Here is a 20,444-nt window from a genome sequence, read left to right as displayed (position 1 = left end):
ACAAGTCGCTATAGGAGGGATCAGGCAGGGTTTGGCACAAGCCTGGCTCTCATGTTTGGATTTAACGCCATGAATCTCTATCAATTCTTGACATCTTTAATTTGTAATGAATAGATTTAGCTTGCAAACTGAGCCTCTGACAGACTGCAGTGACCACGTTCTTGTGCGAGACCAGTTAAGTGCAGATGTCAAGCACCGTACAAGTGCCGTACGTAAGCTTTAGCATAGCATAACATGAGTGCAGGTGTCTAAGATGGTCCATTTTCCGATAGAGTGCTTCCCAGCTGGGATCCGTTCAACATGAGCAGTAACTGGCTGACTGGACTGACGATGAACTTGGAAATCCTTTGTAGCCATTCTGACCCATGCTGTTCTTTGCATTATTCAATAAATGTCATCAGTGAGGCAAACCTCTGCAGATATTAGGATTGTGTTATTAATCGCAACAGGAAAGGTATCTAAATGTGTCATTCTTTAAACACACATTTCATGTCCCTAGCCTTGAGTATGGAAAATGATTCAAAGGTGAAATGCCATATCAAGAGTAAGCTAGTGATTATCATTAGATCAAGCTGTTCATATTGACATAGGCATACACAAGCATTTTTGTACATAATGGCTCCGAATACAACTTGCCAATACAGTACACTGGAAAGAATGATTTAAAAAAAAAAATGCCATCGAAGCAAGAGCTCAGTTTCTGACACCAATTGATATTTCTTGTAAAGGCGTTGGTGTCTTTAACTTTGAAAAAGTGCATCAACTGTCCTCTACCAGTAGATGACACTGTTTAAAAGGAAAACTTGCCAATTCTTACTTGATCTAGATTAATACGCCCCTACAAATATCGAATTAACTCTTTAATTCAATCGCACTTTGACACCAGTGTAATGAAACCGGCAAGGAGCGCATCTCGAACCCTGAACCCGGCCCCGTAGCCCAGCATGTCATGGACTGTGCCACAAGAGCATGCTCGAGTGGCAGAGTCGAATTCCGCGCTCATAAACACGGGGTCGCTACAAACATGTCATGTTTGTTCTATAATCAATCTACAGGTGTGACAGCTTTTCATGTGGCAGTAAAAACGAGTAAGCAGTCTTCCTCAGTGAGAATTTATTCTGGAAAGTGTAGAAAGGATGATACAACAGTGCTTTATGATCAAACTATTTCATAAAAGTTAAAGTGATCATAACACCGTAAGTCCAGATTTCTTTTCATCTTTATTTTTCAAACCAAAATAAATTGGTAACATTCAACACAAGTGCATACACTGCTGGTAGGAGATCACCTCCAATTTCACTTTGGATGGTATAGCACCGTTCTTAGCTATTTAGCAGCTTATCAGACGCATGTAGTGACCATGTTTGTTAATATGAAAAATTCAGAAGAATGAAAAGATCTCCTTTGGCTCTCTAGCTAGCACAAGATCTACCTCTGTGTCCTCCAAGGCATTTGATCAAATTGACATTTATTTTATAGCATTTGCCAGTATATTTAATATTACAGCTGAATGTTAAGCTTTTACAAGAATACAGAAGCAGCATCTTTTTTTTAAATTTATTCACAGATATAAACCAGCACAGCAGTAACTTTAATGCACTGGCACCTTTTTTCGATCTCAACATCACAGTAGCTGGAAAGCTACAGGTGATGGGCGGACCGGTCATATCAATGCATTGGGACAGACTTAGTAAGGCAACGTTTGCGTGACAGGCTTCTCTTATGATTGGGTTTGTAGATTCAGCCAGGGCAGTATTGATTTTGACAGAGCTCTGTCAATATCTTTATTCTGGGGCAGTGTGGGTTTAGCATTGCTGTCTGCTAGTGCATTGTATTGTCTCTTGCGTGTAGCTCAGGGTTTCTCAAACGCAGTCCTCAGGACCCCAAGGGGTGCACGTTTAGGATTTTTGCCCGAACACTACACAGCTGATTCAAATAATCAACTAATCATCAAGCTTAGATCATTTGAATCAGCTGTGTAGTGTTTGGGCAAAAAAATAAATGTGCTCCTGAGGACCAAGTTTGGGAAATGCTGCTGTAGCTGAACTGTTGAGTGATCACCAACATTTATACAGAGATAAATAAAACTAGAGGCTCAATTATTTCTGGACTTACAGTGACTATAGAAGAAGAGTAAGTAAAATTGAAAAACCAATTAACGGAGGAAAGTAAAATTCAAGGCAGTGCTGAAGTACTGGTTGCTAAAAAAAAAAGTTACAAATATCAAAGCCAACAATAACATCTCCTAGACACTGCTCATTTTGTCCAGTCAACAAAACCCCTCTTTAGTGCAGTTTCAATCATATACATCTCCCTTTCCCTAAACAGTATCTCTTTATCCCGCTCCCATCTTCCCTCATTCAAGTCAGTTGTCCAGTCAGTGTTAGTCTTCTCTCTGTCTCATCCGGCTTACCACCCTCTATGCGCACCATCCCATTCCCCACACGACCACAAAGAAGAATGAAGAAAGGCTTGAACATCACAGGACTCAAAAGGTGAGAAGTTCTTTCTTTAGAGGATGGCAGGAAGTGATGGGGGTATTCACAGTTACAGTCCAACGGTCCAGCTACAATCACATCTGCTGTCATAATGAACACACCAGACCATGGCCATCTGTAAAGCCAGCCAGCCAACCCATCCTTTAACCCCGGTAGGTTTGGGACACTCCGTCACACTTCAAGCAGCTCGATTATCAGACGGTCCCTGAAAACACACACAGGACTCACATTAGTACAATACTGTTCTGATGAAAAGAAATGTTCCATGAATAAATGTTATATATGTATTTTTTGAATAAGCACTGTTAAAAGATATAGAAGTTAGTCTCTGATTTCCTCGTAACAGGCAACTCACAAAAGACAATAGACATGATTTATTCACATATATTAGCACGCTCTCTTAATCTATAATTCAATGGCCCAGACTCCAACTCTTCTAAAAATAGCTTCTTAAAACACAGACCTTTGATTGTCTGAACAAGCCACTCTGTATGAATACCCACACTCTCTCCCCCGGTTAATTTCTTTATTCTTCACACAGTAACAACTACAAACACATAACTGACATTTTTTCTTCAACTTCAATTTTACCGTTTACAAAGCCATAAATAAATAATATCCAATATCAGAGCAATATATAGCTACTGTAAATATCAACAGTATAGTTTTTGACATTCTGTGATGACGAAGGAGCAATTATCTTCCTCATCGAGGCTGGCAGGTAAACAACTGACCTAACACATAGAAATTCCATGAAGGTATGCATGTGCAGGGCAGAGACAACAATAATGCCACCGGCAAAACTAGAACAGTCCCTGTAAGCAAAATGACGTTGAAAAGATGTCCAAGACGTTGAAGTTAGGTTCAATTTAGGTTCTGAATGAAAGGTGAAAATACTTATTTTCCGGACGTTGAAATCAGGTTCATTTTCAGTTCTGAATGAAAGTTGAAAATATACATTTTTCGGACGTTAAAAAGATGTAAAACAGGCTGTTGCATTGGCGTTATTAGTCCCGATTCCTTTGACTAATCATTTTGGCTATTTAAGCTCTGAATTATTTTTATTTAACTAGGAAAGAACAAATTCTTATTTACAATGACGGCCTACCCTGGCCAAACCTGGACGACGCTGGGCCAATTGTGCGCCGCCCTATGGGACTCCCAATTACAGCTGAATGTGATGCAGCCTGTATACCCAACTTCATCAGGAGGAGTTATCCTGAGCATATTTGCAATGTGTTTACACAGCGGGAAATGCAGAAGTATTTTATTTTTCGCTATGATCAGCTCGTCAAATTTATGGATACAGACTTGAAACCACTGATCATGACACGTGGTGAAACTCCTGGACAGCAGCTGTGAGTAGCCAGATTATCCATTCCATATTGTCCATTTTACTTTGACCTGTCCTGTGTTAGGATACAGTTGAAGTCGGAAGTTTACATACACCTTAGCCAAATACATTTAAACTCTCAGTTTTCACAATTCCTAACATTTAATCCTAGTAAAAAGTCCCTGTTTTAGGTCAGTTAGGATCACCACTTTATTTTAAGAATGTGAAATGTCAAAATAATAGTAGAGAGAATGATTTACTTCAACTTTTATTTCTTTCATCACATTCCCAGTGGGTCAGAAGTTTATATACACTCAATTAGTATTTGGTAGCATTGCCTTTAAATTGTTTAACTTGGGTCAAACGTTTCGGGTAGCCTTCCACAAGCTTCCCATAAGTTGGTTGACTTTTGGCCCATTCCTCCTGACAGAGCTGGTGTAACTGATTCAGGTTTGTAGGCCTCCTTGCTCGCACACGCTTTTTCAGTTCTGCCCACACATTTTCTGTAGGATTGAGGTCAGGGCTTTGTGATGGCCACTCCAATACCTAGACTTTGTTGTCCTTAAGCCATTTTGCCACAACTTTGGAAATATGCTTGGAGTCATTGTTCACTTGGAAGACCAAGCTTTAACTTCCTGACTGATGTCTTCAGATGTTGCTTCAACATGTCCACATAATTTTCCTTCATCATGTAGCCATCTATTTATTTTGTGAAGTGTGCCAGTCCCTCCTACAACAGAGCACCCCCACAACATGATGCTGCCACCCCGTGCTTCACAGTTGGGATGGTGTTCTTCGGCTTGCAAGCCTCCCTTTTTTCCCCTCCAAACATAACTATGGTCATTATGGTCACATCTTCACAAAAACCTTTGCTGTATTTATGGAATTGATTTGCACTTTTCGCACCAAAGTACTTTAATCTCTAGGAGACAGAACGCGTCTCCTTCCTGAGCGGTAAGACGGCTGCGTGGTTCCATGGTGTTTGTACTTGCGTACTATTGTTTATACAGATCCATGTGGTACCTTCAGGCATTTGGAAATTTCTCCCAAGGATGAACCAGACTTGTGGAGGTCCACAAATTTTTTTCTGAGGTCTTGGCTGATTTCTTTTGATTTTCCCATGATGTCAAGCAAAGAGACACTGAGTTTGAAGGTAGGCCTTGAAATACATCCACATGTACACCTCCAATTCACTCAAATTATGTCAATTAGCCTATCAGATGCTTCTAAAGCCATGATATAATTTTCTGGAATTTTCCAAGCTGTTTAAAGGCACAGTCAACTTTGTGTATCTAAACTTCTGACCCACTGGAATTGTGATACAGTGAATTATAAGTGAAATAATCTGTCTGTCAACTATTGTTGGAAAAATGACTTGTGTCATGCACAAAGTAGATATCCGAACAGACTTGGAAAAACTATAGTATGTTAACAAGAAATTTGTGGAGTGGTTGAAAAACGAGTTTTAATGACTCCAACATACAGTGCCTTGCGAAAGTATTCGGCCCCCTTGAACTTTGCGACCTTTTGCTACATTTCAGGCTTCAAACATAAAGATATAAAACTGTATTTTTTTGTGAAGAATCAACAACAAGTGGGACACAATCATGAAGTGGAACGACATTTATTGGATATTTCAAACTATTTTAACAAATCAAAAACTGAAAAGTTGGGCGTGCAAAATTATTCAGCCCCTTCACTTTCAGTGCAGCAAACTCTCTCCAGAAGTTCAGTGAGGATCTCTGAATGATCCAATGTTGACCTAAATGACTAATGATGATAAATACAATCCACCTGTGTGTAATCAAGTCTCCGTATAAATGCACCTGCACTGTGATAGTCTCAGAGGTCCGTTAAAAGCGCAGAGAGCATCATGAAGAACAAGGAACACACCAGGCAGGTCCGAGATACTGTTGTGAAGAAGTTTAAAGCCGGATTTGGATACAGAACGATTTCCCAAGCTTTAAACATCCCAAGGAGCACTGTGCAAGCGATAATATTGAAATGGAAGGAGTATCAGACCACTGCAAATCTACCAAGACCTGGCCGTCCCTCTAAACTTTCAGCTCATACAAGGAGAAGACTGATCAGAGATGCAGCCAAGAGGCCCATGATCACTCTGGATGAACTGCAGAGATCTACAGCTGAGGTGGGAGACTCTGTCCATAGGACAACAATCAGTCGTATATTGCACAAATCTGGCCTTTATGGAAGAGTGGCAAGAAGAAAGCCATTTCTTAAAGATATCCATAAAAAGTGTCGTTTAAAGTTTGCCACAAGCCACCTGGGAGACACACCAAACATGTGGAAGAAGGTGCTCTGGTCAGATGAAACCAAAATTGAACTTTTTGGCAACAATGCAAAACGTTATGTTTGGCGTAAAAGCAACACAGCTGAACACACCATCCCCACTGTCAAACATGGTGGTGGCAGCATCATGGTTTGGGCCTGCTTTTCTTCAGCAGGGAAGATGGTTCAAATTGATGGGAAGATGGATGGAGCCAAATACAGGACCATTCTGGAAGAAAACCTGATGGAGTCTGCAAAAGACCTGAGACTGGGACAGAGATTTGTCTTCCAACAAGACAATGATCCAAAACATAAAGCAAAATTTACAATGGAATGGTTCAAAAATAAACATATCCAGGTGTTAGAATGGCCAAGTCAAAGTCCAGACCTGAATCCAATCGAGAATATGTGGAAAGAACTGAAAACTGCTGTTCACAAATGCTCTCCATCCAACCTCACTGAGCTCGAGCTGTTTTGCAAGGAGGAATGGGAAAAAATGTCAGTCTCTCGATGTGCAAAACTGATAAAGACATACCCCAAGCGACTTACAGCTGTAATCGCAGCAAAAGGTGGCGCTACAAAGTATTAACTTAAGGGGGCTGAATAATTTTGCACGCCCAATTTTTCAGTTTTTGATTTGTTAAAAAAGATTGAAATATCCAATAAATGTCGTTCCACTTCATGATTGTGTCCCACTTGTTGTTGATTCTTCACAAAAAATACAGTTTTATATCTTTATGTTTGAAGCCTGAAATGTGGCAAAAGGTCGCAAAGTTCAAGGGGGCCGAATACTTTCGCAAGGCACTGTAAGTGTATGTAAACTTCAGACTTCAACTGTATATTGTTTCTTAACATATCAGCACATTTTGTATTTGATTGGGTGTCATTTAGATTAGGCTATTTGTTCGGAGAAAACTACATGATGTAAAAAGTGTCTGTCTCATTACATTGTCATACATTTTATCTCCAGCCTGTAGGCTACAGAAAAGGCCACCCGTATACTATGTCTGCTACATGATTTATGTTAGATCATTTTTGGGGGGCGGAGCGTTGGTGGAGAGCAGCAGCGATGCGTCTCTCCAACAGCACTCTGGAGAGGCATGCTGGGAAAGGACAAAGGAAATATTTTGCACCCCTGCATTTTGACAAAGTCGGCACTGATTATCACAGGGTGGCATCAGCGCTCACCTAAAACGCCCATATGTCACTGGTTGAGAGAAATAGTTATTGTTTTTGGGCAGAAATATACGAGGTTTGGCCTCCCAGTGGTCCAAGGCACAGCCGGCCGCGACCGAGAGACCCATGAGGCGGCGTACATTGGCCGTCTGGGTTTGGGGAGGATTTGGCCAGCCCAGGATAGCCTTGTCCCATTGCGCTCTAGCGAGTCCTTGTGGCGGGCCGGGTGCAGTGCACACTGACTTTGGTCGCCAGTTGTACAGTGTTTCCTCCGACACATTGGTGCGGCTGGCTTCTGGGTTAAGTGAGCATTGTGCCAAGAAGCAGTGTGGCTTGGCGGGGTCGTGTTTCAGAGGACGCATTGCTTTCGACCTTCGCCTCGCACGAGTCCGTAGGGGAGTTGCAGCGATGGGACAAGACTGTAGCTACGAATTGGATATCATGACAAAGGGATACGTGTTTTTTTAAATTTCTATTTTTTAAACATCAAAATAATTATGTGAGGTTTTATGTGTTGTTGGAGGTGCGTCTTGACCAGTTTAGCTCAAATGCCGCCCTCTTCAATCTGCCTCAATAGGCGGCGGCCTAATCCTGCCTATAATGAGCCGTCCGGCCTTGGGTATATGAGGTGATCACAGATTCAGTACTTTTCATTAGACAACGGTAACTGATAGAACTCACCTGGGCTCTGTCTGCTGCTCACCAAAGGCCTGGCTGGTAACTGGCTGCTGGTGGTCATCCTCCCTCTCTGCCCAGTGACCATGTAGTCCTTCGGCATTCCCTGTATCCACAGCTCTTTCTCTCTCCCCAGTCTCCTCTGGCCCTGCTGGACTCAACAGCGGCCTCTGTGTGTCTGCACCCCACCAGAATCCCCGCTGCCCTGAGCTCAGCCCCTCAGGTCCTCCATCAAGCTGCTTGTTTACCTCCTGCTCCACCAGTTTCCTATGAACCTCCTGAGGGTTGATCAGTGCCCCTGCGTTTTGGTCTCTGTGGCCTTTTCCTTCCTCCCCCTCTGCTGGTAGGCACTGGTAGCCCTCCAGCCATTTCAGCTGGCTGTTCTTGTGAATATAGCGGCTGTCACTGAACCAGCGGACCACCTCTGTCTTGGGCAGACCCGTCATGATACTCAGCTCCTCGGACTGCTGGCTGCTGGGCCAGCGTGTGCTGGTGAATGCCTGTCTCAGAAGGTGCACCTGCCTGGGTGTTTTCTTGCCCCAGGGGGCAGAGAAGGACGGGTGTGACAGGTCTGAGATGTGCGTCTCAGACTTGAGCTCTGGAGGGAAGGCCTCTGAACCAAGTTTGATCTTTATGGGGTCAACTTTTAGTACAGGGCAGGTCCTGTCATCCCCAAAATGGTCTTCCTCCTTGATAAGCTGCCGCAGGACTGACATAGCTTTCATAGGAACCTCCTTCGTGCATTTGCCATCCTCTACAATAGATATGCCGCTGCTTTTGGCAATGACACTGGTGCTGGTGTTTTCGTTTTGGGCTTTGCTGGCATGGTTCAGGTTGTTGACATTATCATTATTGCTAGTGCTGGTGTAGCCACTACTCATACTGCCGTTGTTGGACTTGTGGATATTGTTGTCGTTACGGTCATCATCACCCATTGTTGATGGGTAATGATCCTGATTAGCTGTGTTGCCGTTGCTATGGATGTTATAGGCGATAACGTTAGATTTGCAGGTATTACTCATGACCACTTTACTTTTGTTGCTGCTGCTGAAGCCTTCCAGGACAGATGGTATGCTATAGTGTCTGCTGCTTTGATTGTTTGGTTTGTCATGGCTGTCAGTGAGACAATCATCATTATTGCCAATGTTGGAGGTGCAACTGATGATGCTGATTGGTTTCCTAGTGCCATGGTCCCCGGCGTCAGTACTAATGGAGGAGTAACTACTGATGCTGCTGCTGCTACTGCAACTACTACTGCTACTGCTGCTTCTGCTGATGGTGCTAATGACACAACCGTTGTTTCCCGCCAATCCCAACCTTTGCGCAACACTCTTGTCAGACTCCAGGCTGGGCACAGTAGTGGGGATAGTGTTCCTGGCTACTACCTGCGTTGTTCCGCTGACCACTGTCTGATATTTCGGGGGGATCATGGTTGGGGCGACATAAGAGACCCTAGTGGTGACCGGGTGACCAGAGGCTGAAATGCTAGCCGAAGTGGCTATGACTCCAGCATGCCTGCTCACTACACTACCATGGGACACCCTGGCAGCCTGGTGGCTGGGGCCCACTGGAGCAGGCTGGGCATGGACAGTGTGTTGGTTTACAACATGATTGTTGTGCCGTTGCTTAGGGGGCTGTTTTGGGGGTGCTGTTCCTTGGAAGACAGTGCTGAACATCTTCCTCCTGGCCTCCTCTATCTCCTCGGGGGACCAGCTGATGCCCTGTTTGAGTCTATGGGCGGTAAACCAGAGTTTGATCAGCTCCTCTGGCCAATCAGAGACCACGGTCAGGTAGCAAAGCTCAGCTTTGGTCGGGTAGGGGAACTTTCCAAAGGAAGTCTTGAGAAAACTGCTGGTGTCCATGGCAGCATCATAGGTGGGGATGCTGCTCAGGGGAATCATCACCTTTGGGAGGTTTTTAATGGAATCGGAGGATGAGGAGGAGAATGAGAAAGTGGGAGGGCTGTGCTGGTGATAGGCTTGATTGGGCACCGTTGTCGTTATCACATGAGTGTGAGGTTTCCTCAACATAGCAGGGCCACTGGTCCCACTGAGAGACCCATTCTGTAGTTTAGGCACATTCGTCAAAATGGTGGGGTCTGTCTGCTTCATCTCCTTCCCAGTGTCTATCCTCCGCACCTCTACTGTGTGGGAGACTACAATCTTCTTGTGCTGTCCCTTGGCCTTCATCATTCTCACTATAGGAGTTTTAGTGAAGGAGATTGCAGGATCGTTAGAGTCCTCCCCATTTGTTGTGTACAGGCTCTGCTCCACGATAGTCGCCCCATCGCTCTTCCTGACATGCAGGGACACGGTGACAGAGCCCCCCGACACCCCAGGGTGGGCTTTAGAGTTGTGCAGGGCTAGGGCCTCAAACCTGACCACTGACACACCACAGATCAGGCAGTAGAAACTGGGCTGGGCCCTGAAGTCTATGTGGCAGCTGTGCAGGTGGTCCAAAAAGTAGTTCAGATCTCTGGACTCAAAGTGGCAAGGTGGGCAGCTGTATGTGCCCCCTTTCTGCCATCTGTCACCCCCTTCAGGTCTGGAGGAATCCTGGAAGAAATGGCGTCCGTCTTCTCCAGATATGCTGAGGATGCTGTCCTCTGGGATTGTGGGTAGGAGCTCAGGGAGGCAGCCAAGTATGATCTCCTCACGCATGTGTTTGTTTTTGGATGGGATCATGCATGGCACTGTTGACTTCCTCTTGCTGGCCATTGTATTGTAGTGGTGTGTAGATGATGGGTGACTGACTGATTGTCCCTTATGGTAACGGAGGGCGAGTGGTATGTGGAGAGGACTGATGGGGTTTAAATGTCATGGGCCAGCCGCGATGACATTACAGTGTTGCTTCATGTTTGTCCTCAGCTTCTGGGACTCCTCTCACACGACAGCAGGCTGTTTTGGCAGCTCACTGGAAACCTATGGGAGAGAAAACAGAAAAAGATGTGATAAGTTAAATAATTCCTAATAAGAATGCATCCACACACAATCAGGGAAACTCCCAGTCATTTTTACATTGTCATGTGCCTCACTCTTCTGCCAACCTTGGATAAGAGCCACTGTCTACATTTTACAGGCAATAATGTTCCAACCCTTTACATTGGGGTGTACACAACTTTTGGGAGCAATCTGGTGACATCAGTGCTCCCCGATGTGCTCTCAACAATGATTTTAATGACACATGCAACATTACATTATGTTAAGCAATCAAATCGACAGACTGCATCAAAGGGCCTCCAACTATTTGTCACCCTTTATTTAGGATGACGTACGCTATTCGTTTTGGTAAACACGCACATCCATGAATACACACACACACACATCCACTCTCTGTAAATATACCCCCTTCGTACTCTAACACACTCACACGTGGAGGTTCCTCACAATTGCTTCAAATTTCACATATACATGCACGCACACACTCGCACACACCAGTGTTTGTTTCCCTTATATAAACCAGATATAAAGCATGTAGAAAATAGATAGTGGAACTATATATTTTTAAACAAGATCATCTTTGAGAACCAACAATCATCAAAATAAAAACTAGACAGAGAATCTAAAACTGTTATGTTTTGAGTCACTCAGATAGCCTAAGAACACGGCATTAGCCATATCAAAATGTGTAGAATTGCAGGAAACTAGCTTTAAAACAGATTTTTTTTCTCTCAACCTCATGACAAAATGTGTAGAATTGCACGACACTAAGGCAAAATGTGTAGGATTTAAGAAAATTAGCTTTAGGACAGCAAAATGGTGTCTCTGCGGCCAAGAGGACGGTTTAAGACAGCACCATTAGCCACGCCCACTCCCCCCAACGCTAACTTTGACGCCGCTGCTGAAAAGAATCCTAGGGGAAACACTGCACACACCACTTAACTCAGTTTGTTTTCTGCTTATTCTGTTTTTACAGTTATGTAGCTAAATATATAGATAACAACATTCTTAGTACAACAACGTAGAATATGAAGCGAGGACACAATCTGCTTCAATTCCTCACTGCCCTCTCATTAAACACAACCCTCCCCACACATATTCTCTCTCTCTCCCTCCGCCTCTCTTGCTGTGAATTTGTTGATGTGTGACGGGGTGTTAAACTGCTCTTGATCTTATCTAGTTCTCACTGAGATGTCATAATGCTTCGGCAGATAGCTGAGATATGACTCTCTTTGGCAGATGTTCATCATCTTCATCATCAGTCCACATCTCAGTGTCCACCTCAGTACTTAAAACTATTTATTACAAGGTGTGTCAATATAGCACGCCGAATGAGCACACTATTACATTCTTGAAATATCTATAGCCAAATTCTTAAAGAGTCAGGTCATTATTCTCTTGAACATGGCCATACTCCTGAAAAACCTGTATGTCTTCAGCCAGTCAGACTGAGTGAAGATATGTGTATGCATTCACCATGGCCTGCTGGTTGATAAATAAAAGATGAACCTGTTCCGGAATTTAAAATCCCAAATGACTACCCACAGTACATGCTGATCCCGGATGGGCCGCGATGTCCTTTTTGTAACTGCCTCTTTTATTTCTAATGACGGCTCCCTTCCGACTAAAAAAAAACAAAACACCAACAACAACAAAAAAACTAGGTCACCAGCATCTTATGTATTAATCCCGGTTCGCTGCATCCAGACGTGGGCATTTGCTGTATGTTTAGCTGGCGGGGAGGTCATGATACTTTCTGACGGCACACAGTTAACCCCTGATGAGGACAGTGGGGTTTAGTGAGTGCATTCCATTGAGACGTTGGCTACAGCTCTCATGCCAGCGAGTCTGATCTTCTCATGCTCAACGAATAAAATGTGAAGGTATGGTTTTAGTACTGTGTGGTCAGGGGAAAGGCAGTGGACTTACTAGTTAGTTCCCAGTTACAGTACATTCGGAAAGTATTCAAACCCCTGGACTTTTACATTTTGTTACGTTAGTCTTATTAAAAAAAATGGATTCAATTAAATGTTTTCCCTCATCAATCTACACACAATACCACATAATGACAAAGTGAAAACAGGTTTTTCGATTTTTTTTGTTGCACATTTATTAAAAATTAAAAACAGAAATACCTTATACCTCAAAATTGAGCTCAGGTGCATCCTGTTCCCATTGATCATCCTTGTGATGTTTCTACAACTTGATTTGAGTCCACCTGTGGTAAATTCAATTGATAGGACTTGATTTGGAAAGGCACACACCTGTTTATATAAGGTCCCACAGTTGACAGTGCATGTCAGAGCAGAATCCAAGCCATGAGGTCAAAGAAATTGTCTGTAGAGCTCTGAGACAGGATTGTGTCGAAGCACAGATTTGGGGAAGGGTACCAAAACATTTCTTCAGCATTGAAGGTCCCCAATAACAAGTTGAGTAAAAGCAGTAAAAGGCACATGACAGCACGCTTGGAGTTTGCCAAAAGGCACCTAAAGGACTCTCAGACCATGAGAAACAAGATTCTCTGGTCTGATGAAACCAAGAGTCAACTCTTTGGCCTGAATGCCAAGCGTCACATCTGGAGGAAATCTGGCACTATCCCGACGGTGAAGCATGGTGGTGGCAGCATCATGCCGTGGGGATGTTTTTCAGCGACAGGGACTGGGAGACTAGTCAGGAGTGAAGGAAAGATGAACGGTGCAAAGTACAGAGACCCTTGATGAAAACCTGCTCAGGACCTCAGACTGGGGCGAAGGTCCAGCTTCCAGCAGGACAACGACCCTAAGCACACAGCAAAGACAACGCAGGAGTGGCTTCGGGACAAGTCTTTGAGTGGCCCAGCCAGAGCCCGATTGAACATCTCTGGGGAGACCTGAAAGTAGCTGTGCAGCGGCGCTCTGCATCCAACCTGACAGCGCTTGAGAGGATCTGCAGAGAAGAATGGGGAAAAACTCCCAAAATACAGGTGTGTCAAGCTTGTAGCGTCATACCCAAGAAGAATCAAGGCTGTAATCGCTGTCAAAGGTGCTTCAACAAAGTACTGAGTAAAGGGTCTAAATACTTATGTAAATGTTATATGACATTTTATTTTATTTGCAAAAATGTCTAAACATATTTTTGCTTTGTCATTATGGGTTACTGTGTGTAGATTAATGATAAGATGTTTTATTGAATCCGTTTTAGAATAAGGCTGTAACGTAACAAAATGCGGGAAAAGTCAAGAGGTCTGAATACTTTCCGAATGCACCAGGAGGTGATGCAGTTAATTGTAATGTATAACTATAATCATTACTGCCTCATCCTAACTGATAGTTTTTCACAAATGTGGCTCAAATTTTGTTTCCTGGTCTCAGAGCTCCCCAATCACATGTTGAAATACTAATGCATCAAGGAGATTACAAAAAAATGTGGCCTACAAAATGTGCATGTCAATTTTTTTTATCGGTCTTCATCACAATGATACAAAGGCCATGCCATTTAAAAAATACCATGTGATGGAAAATGTCATCTGAGCACTAATAGGTTGAAGTTATTTGTGTCCCGCGTACTGCGCTGAGATATAGCACAGTGTCGTTGCCCTGGTACCTCTCCCCCTAAAACATCCAATTCCATGCATGACAAACCCAAGACAGGCACAAAGTTGAGCAAGGGTACATGAAGAACCAGGTCACCATTCAAAAGAATGGGGTGCATTATCTCACGAGCGAGATGTGCGATCAGACAAGACTAGGGCTTCTCAGACAGGGAGCCATTGAATGGTGCACTCTGAAAAGAGGGGCCTCGTGTTTCAGCGCTAAAGTAGACGACTCAGACGGGAACTGTCTCCCGGTGTGTCGTATGTCCCGATACTGGCACTGGCTCTATGGCTGAGATGAAAAGAGTTTAATCTCCATAGACCTGGAGAGTACTGATCTGAACTGAGGCAAAGTAACAGAGCTTTCAGACAAGCTCTCAGAACACCCCCGCTCACTCTTCATAAGCAAAGTCCTCATGTTACCTTGTGTGCTCAACTCAGTCGGAATGATTTCATTTCAAGTAACTATTTAATATTTGGTTTATAAGAATAAAGCACTTGTTTAAAAAAAGGTGGTTTCATAGCTGAAGGGGTATAAAGTGGTACATCTGCAATAAAATAGCCCACAGGCACACGTAAATTGTAGGGTCACCAACAGTATTTGCAAACAGAGATTGGCGTTTGCGATGCCATGTTGCTGGTCACATGACTGAGGAGTAAGAGGACAGAGAAGAAGGAATGACATAGGGAGAGCAGACCCAGACAGACAGCTGGAGTAAGAGGAGGACATGGGTGAAGATGACAGAGAAAGCAATGAAGTACACATCCACATCGTTTTACACCAAAGCTTTCAGAAATATTTATATTTTAACTCAACTGCCAGTAAACAGTTGGTGATGCTGCAGTCACACAAGGGCTGAAGAGATCTTGGCTGTTTTATGACAACATTTGTTTTCCATATATTAGCGTGTCAGTCATCCACAGCTGTCTTGAATGCCTGCTTAGCTGGTATTGAGTTGAAGATAAACAGAAACAGCTCCTGGCATAAGTGGGTGTGGGACAGACAGAACAACTCCTGACAGACACATCTAAACGACAGGAAAAATCTGTTTATGAGTACATCTTCCGCCAAATGTCCATTAAATAGATTCAAGTCATGTGAGTGGGTTAGCTGGAAACCCAAATATAAGTCAGAGACGGATAGCAATTACTGCCCTGAACAGGGAAGACGTTGAGAACAATGCCGCCTCATAAGAGAAACGTGATCCAGCGCTGGGAGCCTTATTCAGAAGACTGACCGTCGGCTTGTCATTGTTCCATTTCCTGCATGTCTGGATGTCTCCTGTGTCTATCATGCTTTCTGTGTCTGTTATTGACTGAATGGCTGGAATTTAGTGGGCACATAATAATTTAAGTGTATAGCTATGTAATGGATTAGTGATTGCATTCATAAAATCCACATTTACTGTAATGAAAAACACACCTGTAGCCAAGGATGTGAGTGGTTAACCTAGTGTTAATATAGTGGGATCTGTCTTCATTATGTTCCCAATTGTATGCCGGTAAATTCTGTATCGGAGTGTGTCTTCAGGGTGTGTGTGTGTGTGTGTTATGTATTTCTACGTGTACCAGTATATGTGTGTGTGTGAACGTATGAATGTCTGCTGAGACGCAGGTGTTGTCAGACGTCAACCCCCCCTCCCTACATCCGTGACTGCAGCCGGTCCGCTGAGAGACCAGTCGGCGATGCCACTCATGTGTTAACATTGTCATGGCAACCCCTCTCTTCTCCTTGCCCACCACACCCCACACAGAGGTGTCAATCGTCTACACCCACCACGCATCCAGACAGACGCACACACACACACATACACACATACACACATACACACATACACACATACACAACAACCTTATATGGCAGGCAAAGGACAATGTTAATCCTCCTGCAGTGCCATCTCTGAAAATGCCAGCCTTGGCTGTTCCGGACTATTGGGGTGGGGTCAGTTGTAAAGACACCTTCCCACAATGACAATACCTGCTCAACTACACAGTCCACCCTACTGATTAAGTGTTTGTGGCACCATCTAATAAAAAACAAATGAGGTCTACATACATTGCAAAGGGTTAGGGTTAGGGTTAGGGCTAATGCCAAAGCATCTCTTGTTCTGTTCAAATAGATTTTCATGTCCTCCATCGCAATCTTATATTTTTCACCAGAGCCTTCCTCAACGGCCTGGCTGAATGACGGACTAAATTTGTGTGAAGAAATCCTGAGTCACGGGAGCCTATTTCTGCGTTTTTGATGAATAACTCCTTCAGTTCTGTATCTGGGACTCCAGGCCATTGATTTGGCAACTTAAAAAGAAAAAGGAAGAAAAATGGCGGCGTATTGCGCATTGTACTGTCCAACCTAAAATGGCTGACATCACAGCCTCTTGTAACTGCCAGAGTTTGGCAAATGCCAGCTCCTGCTGACCAAACCTTTCTTGCACGAGACAGAGAAAGTGGCAGGGGCTCTCTCCTCTCTAGCCCCTAGTTTTTGTGCAGAGAAGTTTATTTTGGTTGGAACAGAGCAAACATGCTGTCTCAAGGAGGCTTTCGATCGCATTGTACCTCGATACTCCTAAGAAAAAAGCGATACCATACGATGAAAAGGAGAGAATAAGAGTGAACCCATACAGAGTGGTGTAGACTTTCAGACTAACAAAACAAAGCTCTCTAAGTAGTATGCTTATGGGACTGTTTTTGTGAGGAGGGGGAAGTATGCTGTTATCATGAATATGGTTGTTTGTACAGAACTGCTGGGAAATAGATCTGGTTGGCATTAGATAGCTGATTTTCCTCTCTGAACTTGAGGAATGTTATACACTCGATGTCAGCTAAAACTGCAAATCATGACCATATGACCTGCTTGAGTGTGCTCTGGCAATGGCTACACAGCACAGTGAAACTTAGGGCACAGAAATGAAAATATTGTTTGACTGGTGTCGATAGACATCAGAACATATCATCCGCAAAGCGGTATATTTGTACAGTAACTAAGGAGTGTCATCCGAGGACGTTTCTTTTTTAGAGTGGGGTGGGCACTCTCGGTCCATTACGCTGTGTCTGTGTATACAAACACTCTCTGTTATGGCCATAGCCAAAACTGTGAGCCATCCCTAATTGCAGGGAATAAGGATAAAAGGCAATATGCCTGGCCTCATTAGAACAGTTCCGAGAACGAGCGATGGAAGAACGTTCCCAGGGATCCACAATGGGAATTGACATTCCCCCAGTGTAACCTCCTAGAAGAGTGCAACCCTCTACACATACACACTCACTGGACCAGGCTGAATCTAGCCAGGCTGTGGGAGCTAGCGTGTCTAGCTTTGTATTAGTCAGTAATGAGAGACGTCTGCCAAGCATTGGAGCAAGGGAATAATCCTATTTTACATATGTCATGCATCTACGAATTTTGAGGGGGCGCTAATGGTAAAATTAGGTGTCTGCATATTTATTCTAATTGAATAACCTTACATTATATTTCATATACCTTGGTAGCATGACATGCTTCTTCCGTTCCAATTGGTATGATGCCTCTGACTCATTGCATGTGCATGAATCACTCACACATTTCCCTGATTACAGGGTTGAATATTTAACCCATAGTTACCGGATGAATATTTTCTGCTGCTCATTCAAGAGGTAGGATACCATCTTATTGTCCTATATACTGTGTATGAACATCAGACACACACAGAGCAGTGGATAAGGTAATATTAGTCAGCACTGGGATCCATGCTGAATGCCTGCTGTGTCACAGGCATGTTGGACAGCTAACAGAAAACGCATTGATTATACAGGGTCACTTCATTGGCTAGACATCTAAAGAAATGTGGGTGTCCTGTCTGTTTTAGAGATGGGAGTCATGAGGAAGACCTTACAGCTTGCAATATTCTGACAGTTGACAGTCTGACAGACACATGAAAAAAGGCAGATCAAAAGATGACAGCTCCCAAAATGCAGTTGATTGCTGAGCTATCAGCATCCGCAAGTCAGTATCGAGGACTGAGGGAAATTAAATGAAAACAATTGTGCAATGCATATAACCAATAATGTGTTCAATGAAACATTGAAACATTTCTTAAGAGTTGAAAGGGACGATTAATGTCGCCATAAAATTCATAGATTAAAAAGGAATACATTTTTTGCAGAAGATCCAGCTGGACGTCTGGGTTGTCCAAGTTAGGCTACCAGTCATCAAATCCAATAAGATTATGTATTCGTTACATAAAAAGTCCTTAAAACTTAAATACGGGAATAGTCAACACTGACTCACTCAAAAAAGAAGAGGGAAATATTCAGCGTTGTGCAATAAATTCATCAGAAACGTCACATTGTAACGTGAGAGAGAGGGCAAGTAAACGTTGTAGGCTACATTCTTGAAACTAACAAACTGGCAAGTTAACTCGTTCACTCCAGTAGCCTGTTGGGAAACATTGGCTCTCTTCGTACTTGCGACAATCTTCAGCACATTCTGTACAATTAAACATATTCCCCAAAATCCTAACTCGACACCCCCCACCTACTGTCGCCATTTTATATATTTGCGACTTCATATAAACTGCCTAGACTAGACTACAGCGCCAGATAAAATTCTATAGCCAAAATTGGAGTAAACAATCTGGAATTATAACTCTAATAATACGAGTTATTCTATTGTACAAGGAAAAGTGCCATTACCTTGATAGTTGGTCCGGAGTAAAATGGAATCCGACATTAATATAGAAATGAATTATATTAGATTAGCTCCGTTCGTTGCGCTTTGAGAGGAGGGGGTGGGTCCTCGCCTCAGATGAACCCGGTGAACTGGCGTGAACCCGTCAGTCTGTGAACACAGCAAGGTAGGCTACATTACCTCTCCTCGCACACTGTATGGACAGAAAACAACTATGGTCGGCGGCTGGACGACGCAGACAAAAATTATACGTAGTGTAGCCTATTTCCTATGAACACGTGATTCAAAGCGTCACCCAAAATCCTAAACCCTTTCATCTAAATGTTGGAGAGGGGCGGGGGTCGGACGGTGAATGTATACGCGAGAGATGAGCTCTGAACAAAGCAAAAGTATTGGAAACGAACAACGATCGGTCAGTTTTGAACAGTAGCCTACTGAAAATGTAAGAGTGTATTTGAGCATTTGCCAAATGTGTAGCTTAATAATTTTGACATAATTTCCAATCAGAAAATAAATGTCTTACCTGCCACGTAAGCCTAATAAAAACAGTCATAGCCTAATGAATATACATAAGAATTAGGTCACACCGTTTTGCCAATGTAACCCGTGTTAAGGTGTCTGTCTAACCATATAGGTACTTTGGAGAGTGGTTCATACAAGGGGAAAGTATTGAATAATTATTATACCTCAATGAATGAGACATTAGGCCTGAATATCAACAAGGCCAATTCGCCCTAATGAAAAGCGCGCGTAAAGGGGTAAACAGCTAATTTCACAAATGTGTCGCGGCGATGCGCCATATCCTATTTCTATTTGCATTTTCCAGTTCTACCGACTAGGTTCACAGAGCGACAATAAACGAACTTTACTGGTCCGTTAAATAAGGTACCTATATAACAAGGACTAGGCTCTTATAGTCTTTGGTTATACTAGTGCGTAAAAAAGAAGGCACATTATGTGGCAATATGGGGACATTGCGTCCATCATTTGCATTTCGAGGTGATTGCCAAAACCACTGTTTCACATTTTGAATTCAATTCAGGAATACATAGACCTTGTCAGTCACTTTAAAACATAAATGCTGGGTGTTATTTTAAATATTAAATATTAGACGTGTTCTTGTAGTTTTATCATCATATAGCGTAGCCTGGCCTATAGTGTCACTCATAGGCCACTTGTGTGTGTAAAAAAAAAAAAGAAGACTCCATCCAGTATGTGGCATTGAGAGGCATATGAGGCACATTGCCTTTATCATTTGAGTTTCATCTTTTGAATTTTCAGGCATAACCTATACTAATCT

At 43.2% G+C, this 20,444-nt stretch overlaps 1 protein-coding gene across 1 annotated transcript; it reads right to left on the bottom strand.

The window, feature by feature from the left end:
* Positions 1-1,098: 1,098 nt before the first annotated feature.
* Positions 1,099-19,476, bottom strand: si:ch211-232b12.5 (zinc fingers and homeoboxes protein 3). The gene is made up of 3 exons (XM_021609504.2): positions 19,150-19,476; positions 7,978-10,892; positions 1,099-2,703 (listed from the first exon to the last, which is right to left on the bottom strand). Exons 2-3 carry the CDS (start codon positions 10,686-10,688, stop codon positions 2,670-2,672), a joined length of 2,745 nt encoding a protein of 914 aa, XP_021465179.2. The 5' UTR covers positions 10,689-10,892; positions 19,150-19,476; the 3' UTR covers positions 1,099-2,669.
* Between the last annotated feature and the right edge of the window lie 968 nt (positions 19,477-20,444).

The sequence above is a fragment of the Oncorhynchus mykiss genome, chromosome 7 (assembly GCF_013265735.2).
Source record: "Oncorhynchus mykiss isolate Arlee chromosome 7, USDA_OmykA_1.1, whole genome shotgun sequence".
In the NCBI taxonomy this organism is placed as follows: Eukaryota; Metazoa; Chordata; class Actinopteri; order Salmoniformes; family Salmonidae; genus Oncorhynchus; species Oncorhynchus mykiss.
The sequence above is the reverse complement of the archived record's forward strand: the minus strand, read 5'-3'. Positions and strand labels throughout refer to the sequence as shown.

Excerpts from the sequence above, each read along its gene's own strand:
- si:ch211-232b12.5 (XM_021609504.2), bottom strand. The coding sequence starts at position 10,688 with ATGGCCAGCAAGAGGAAGTCAACAGTGCCATGCATGATCCCATCCAAA. Across the intron at positions 2,704-7,977 it reads GAGCAGCAGACAGAGCCCAG|GGACCGTCTGATAATCGAGC; the intron begins GTGAGTTCTATC and ends GTGTGTTTTCAG.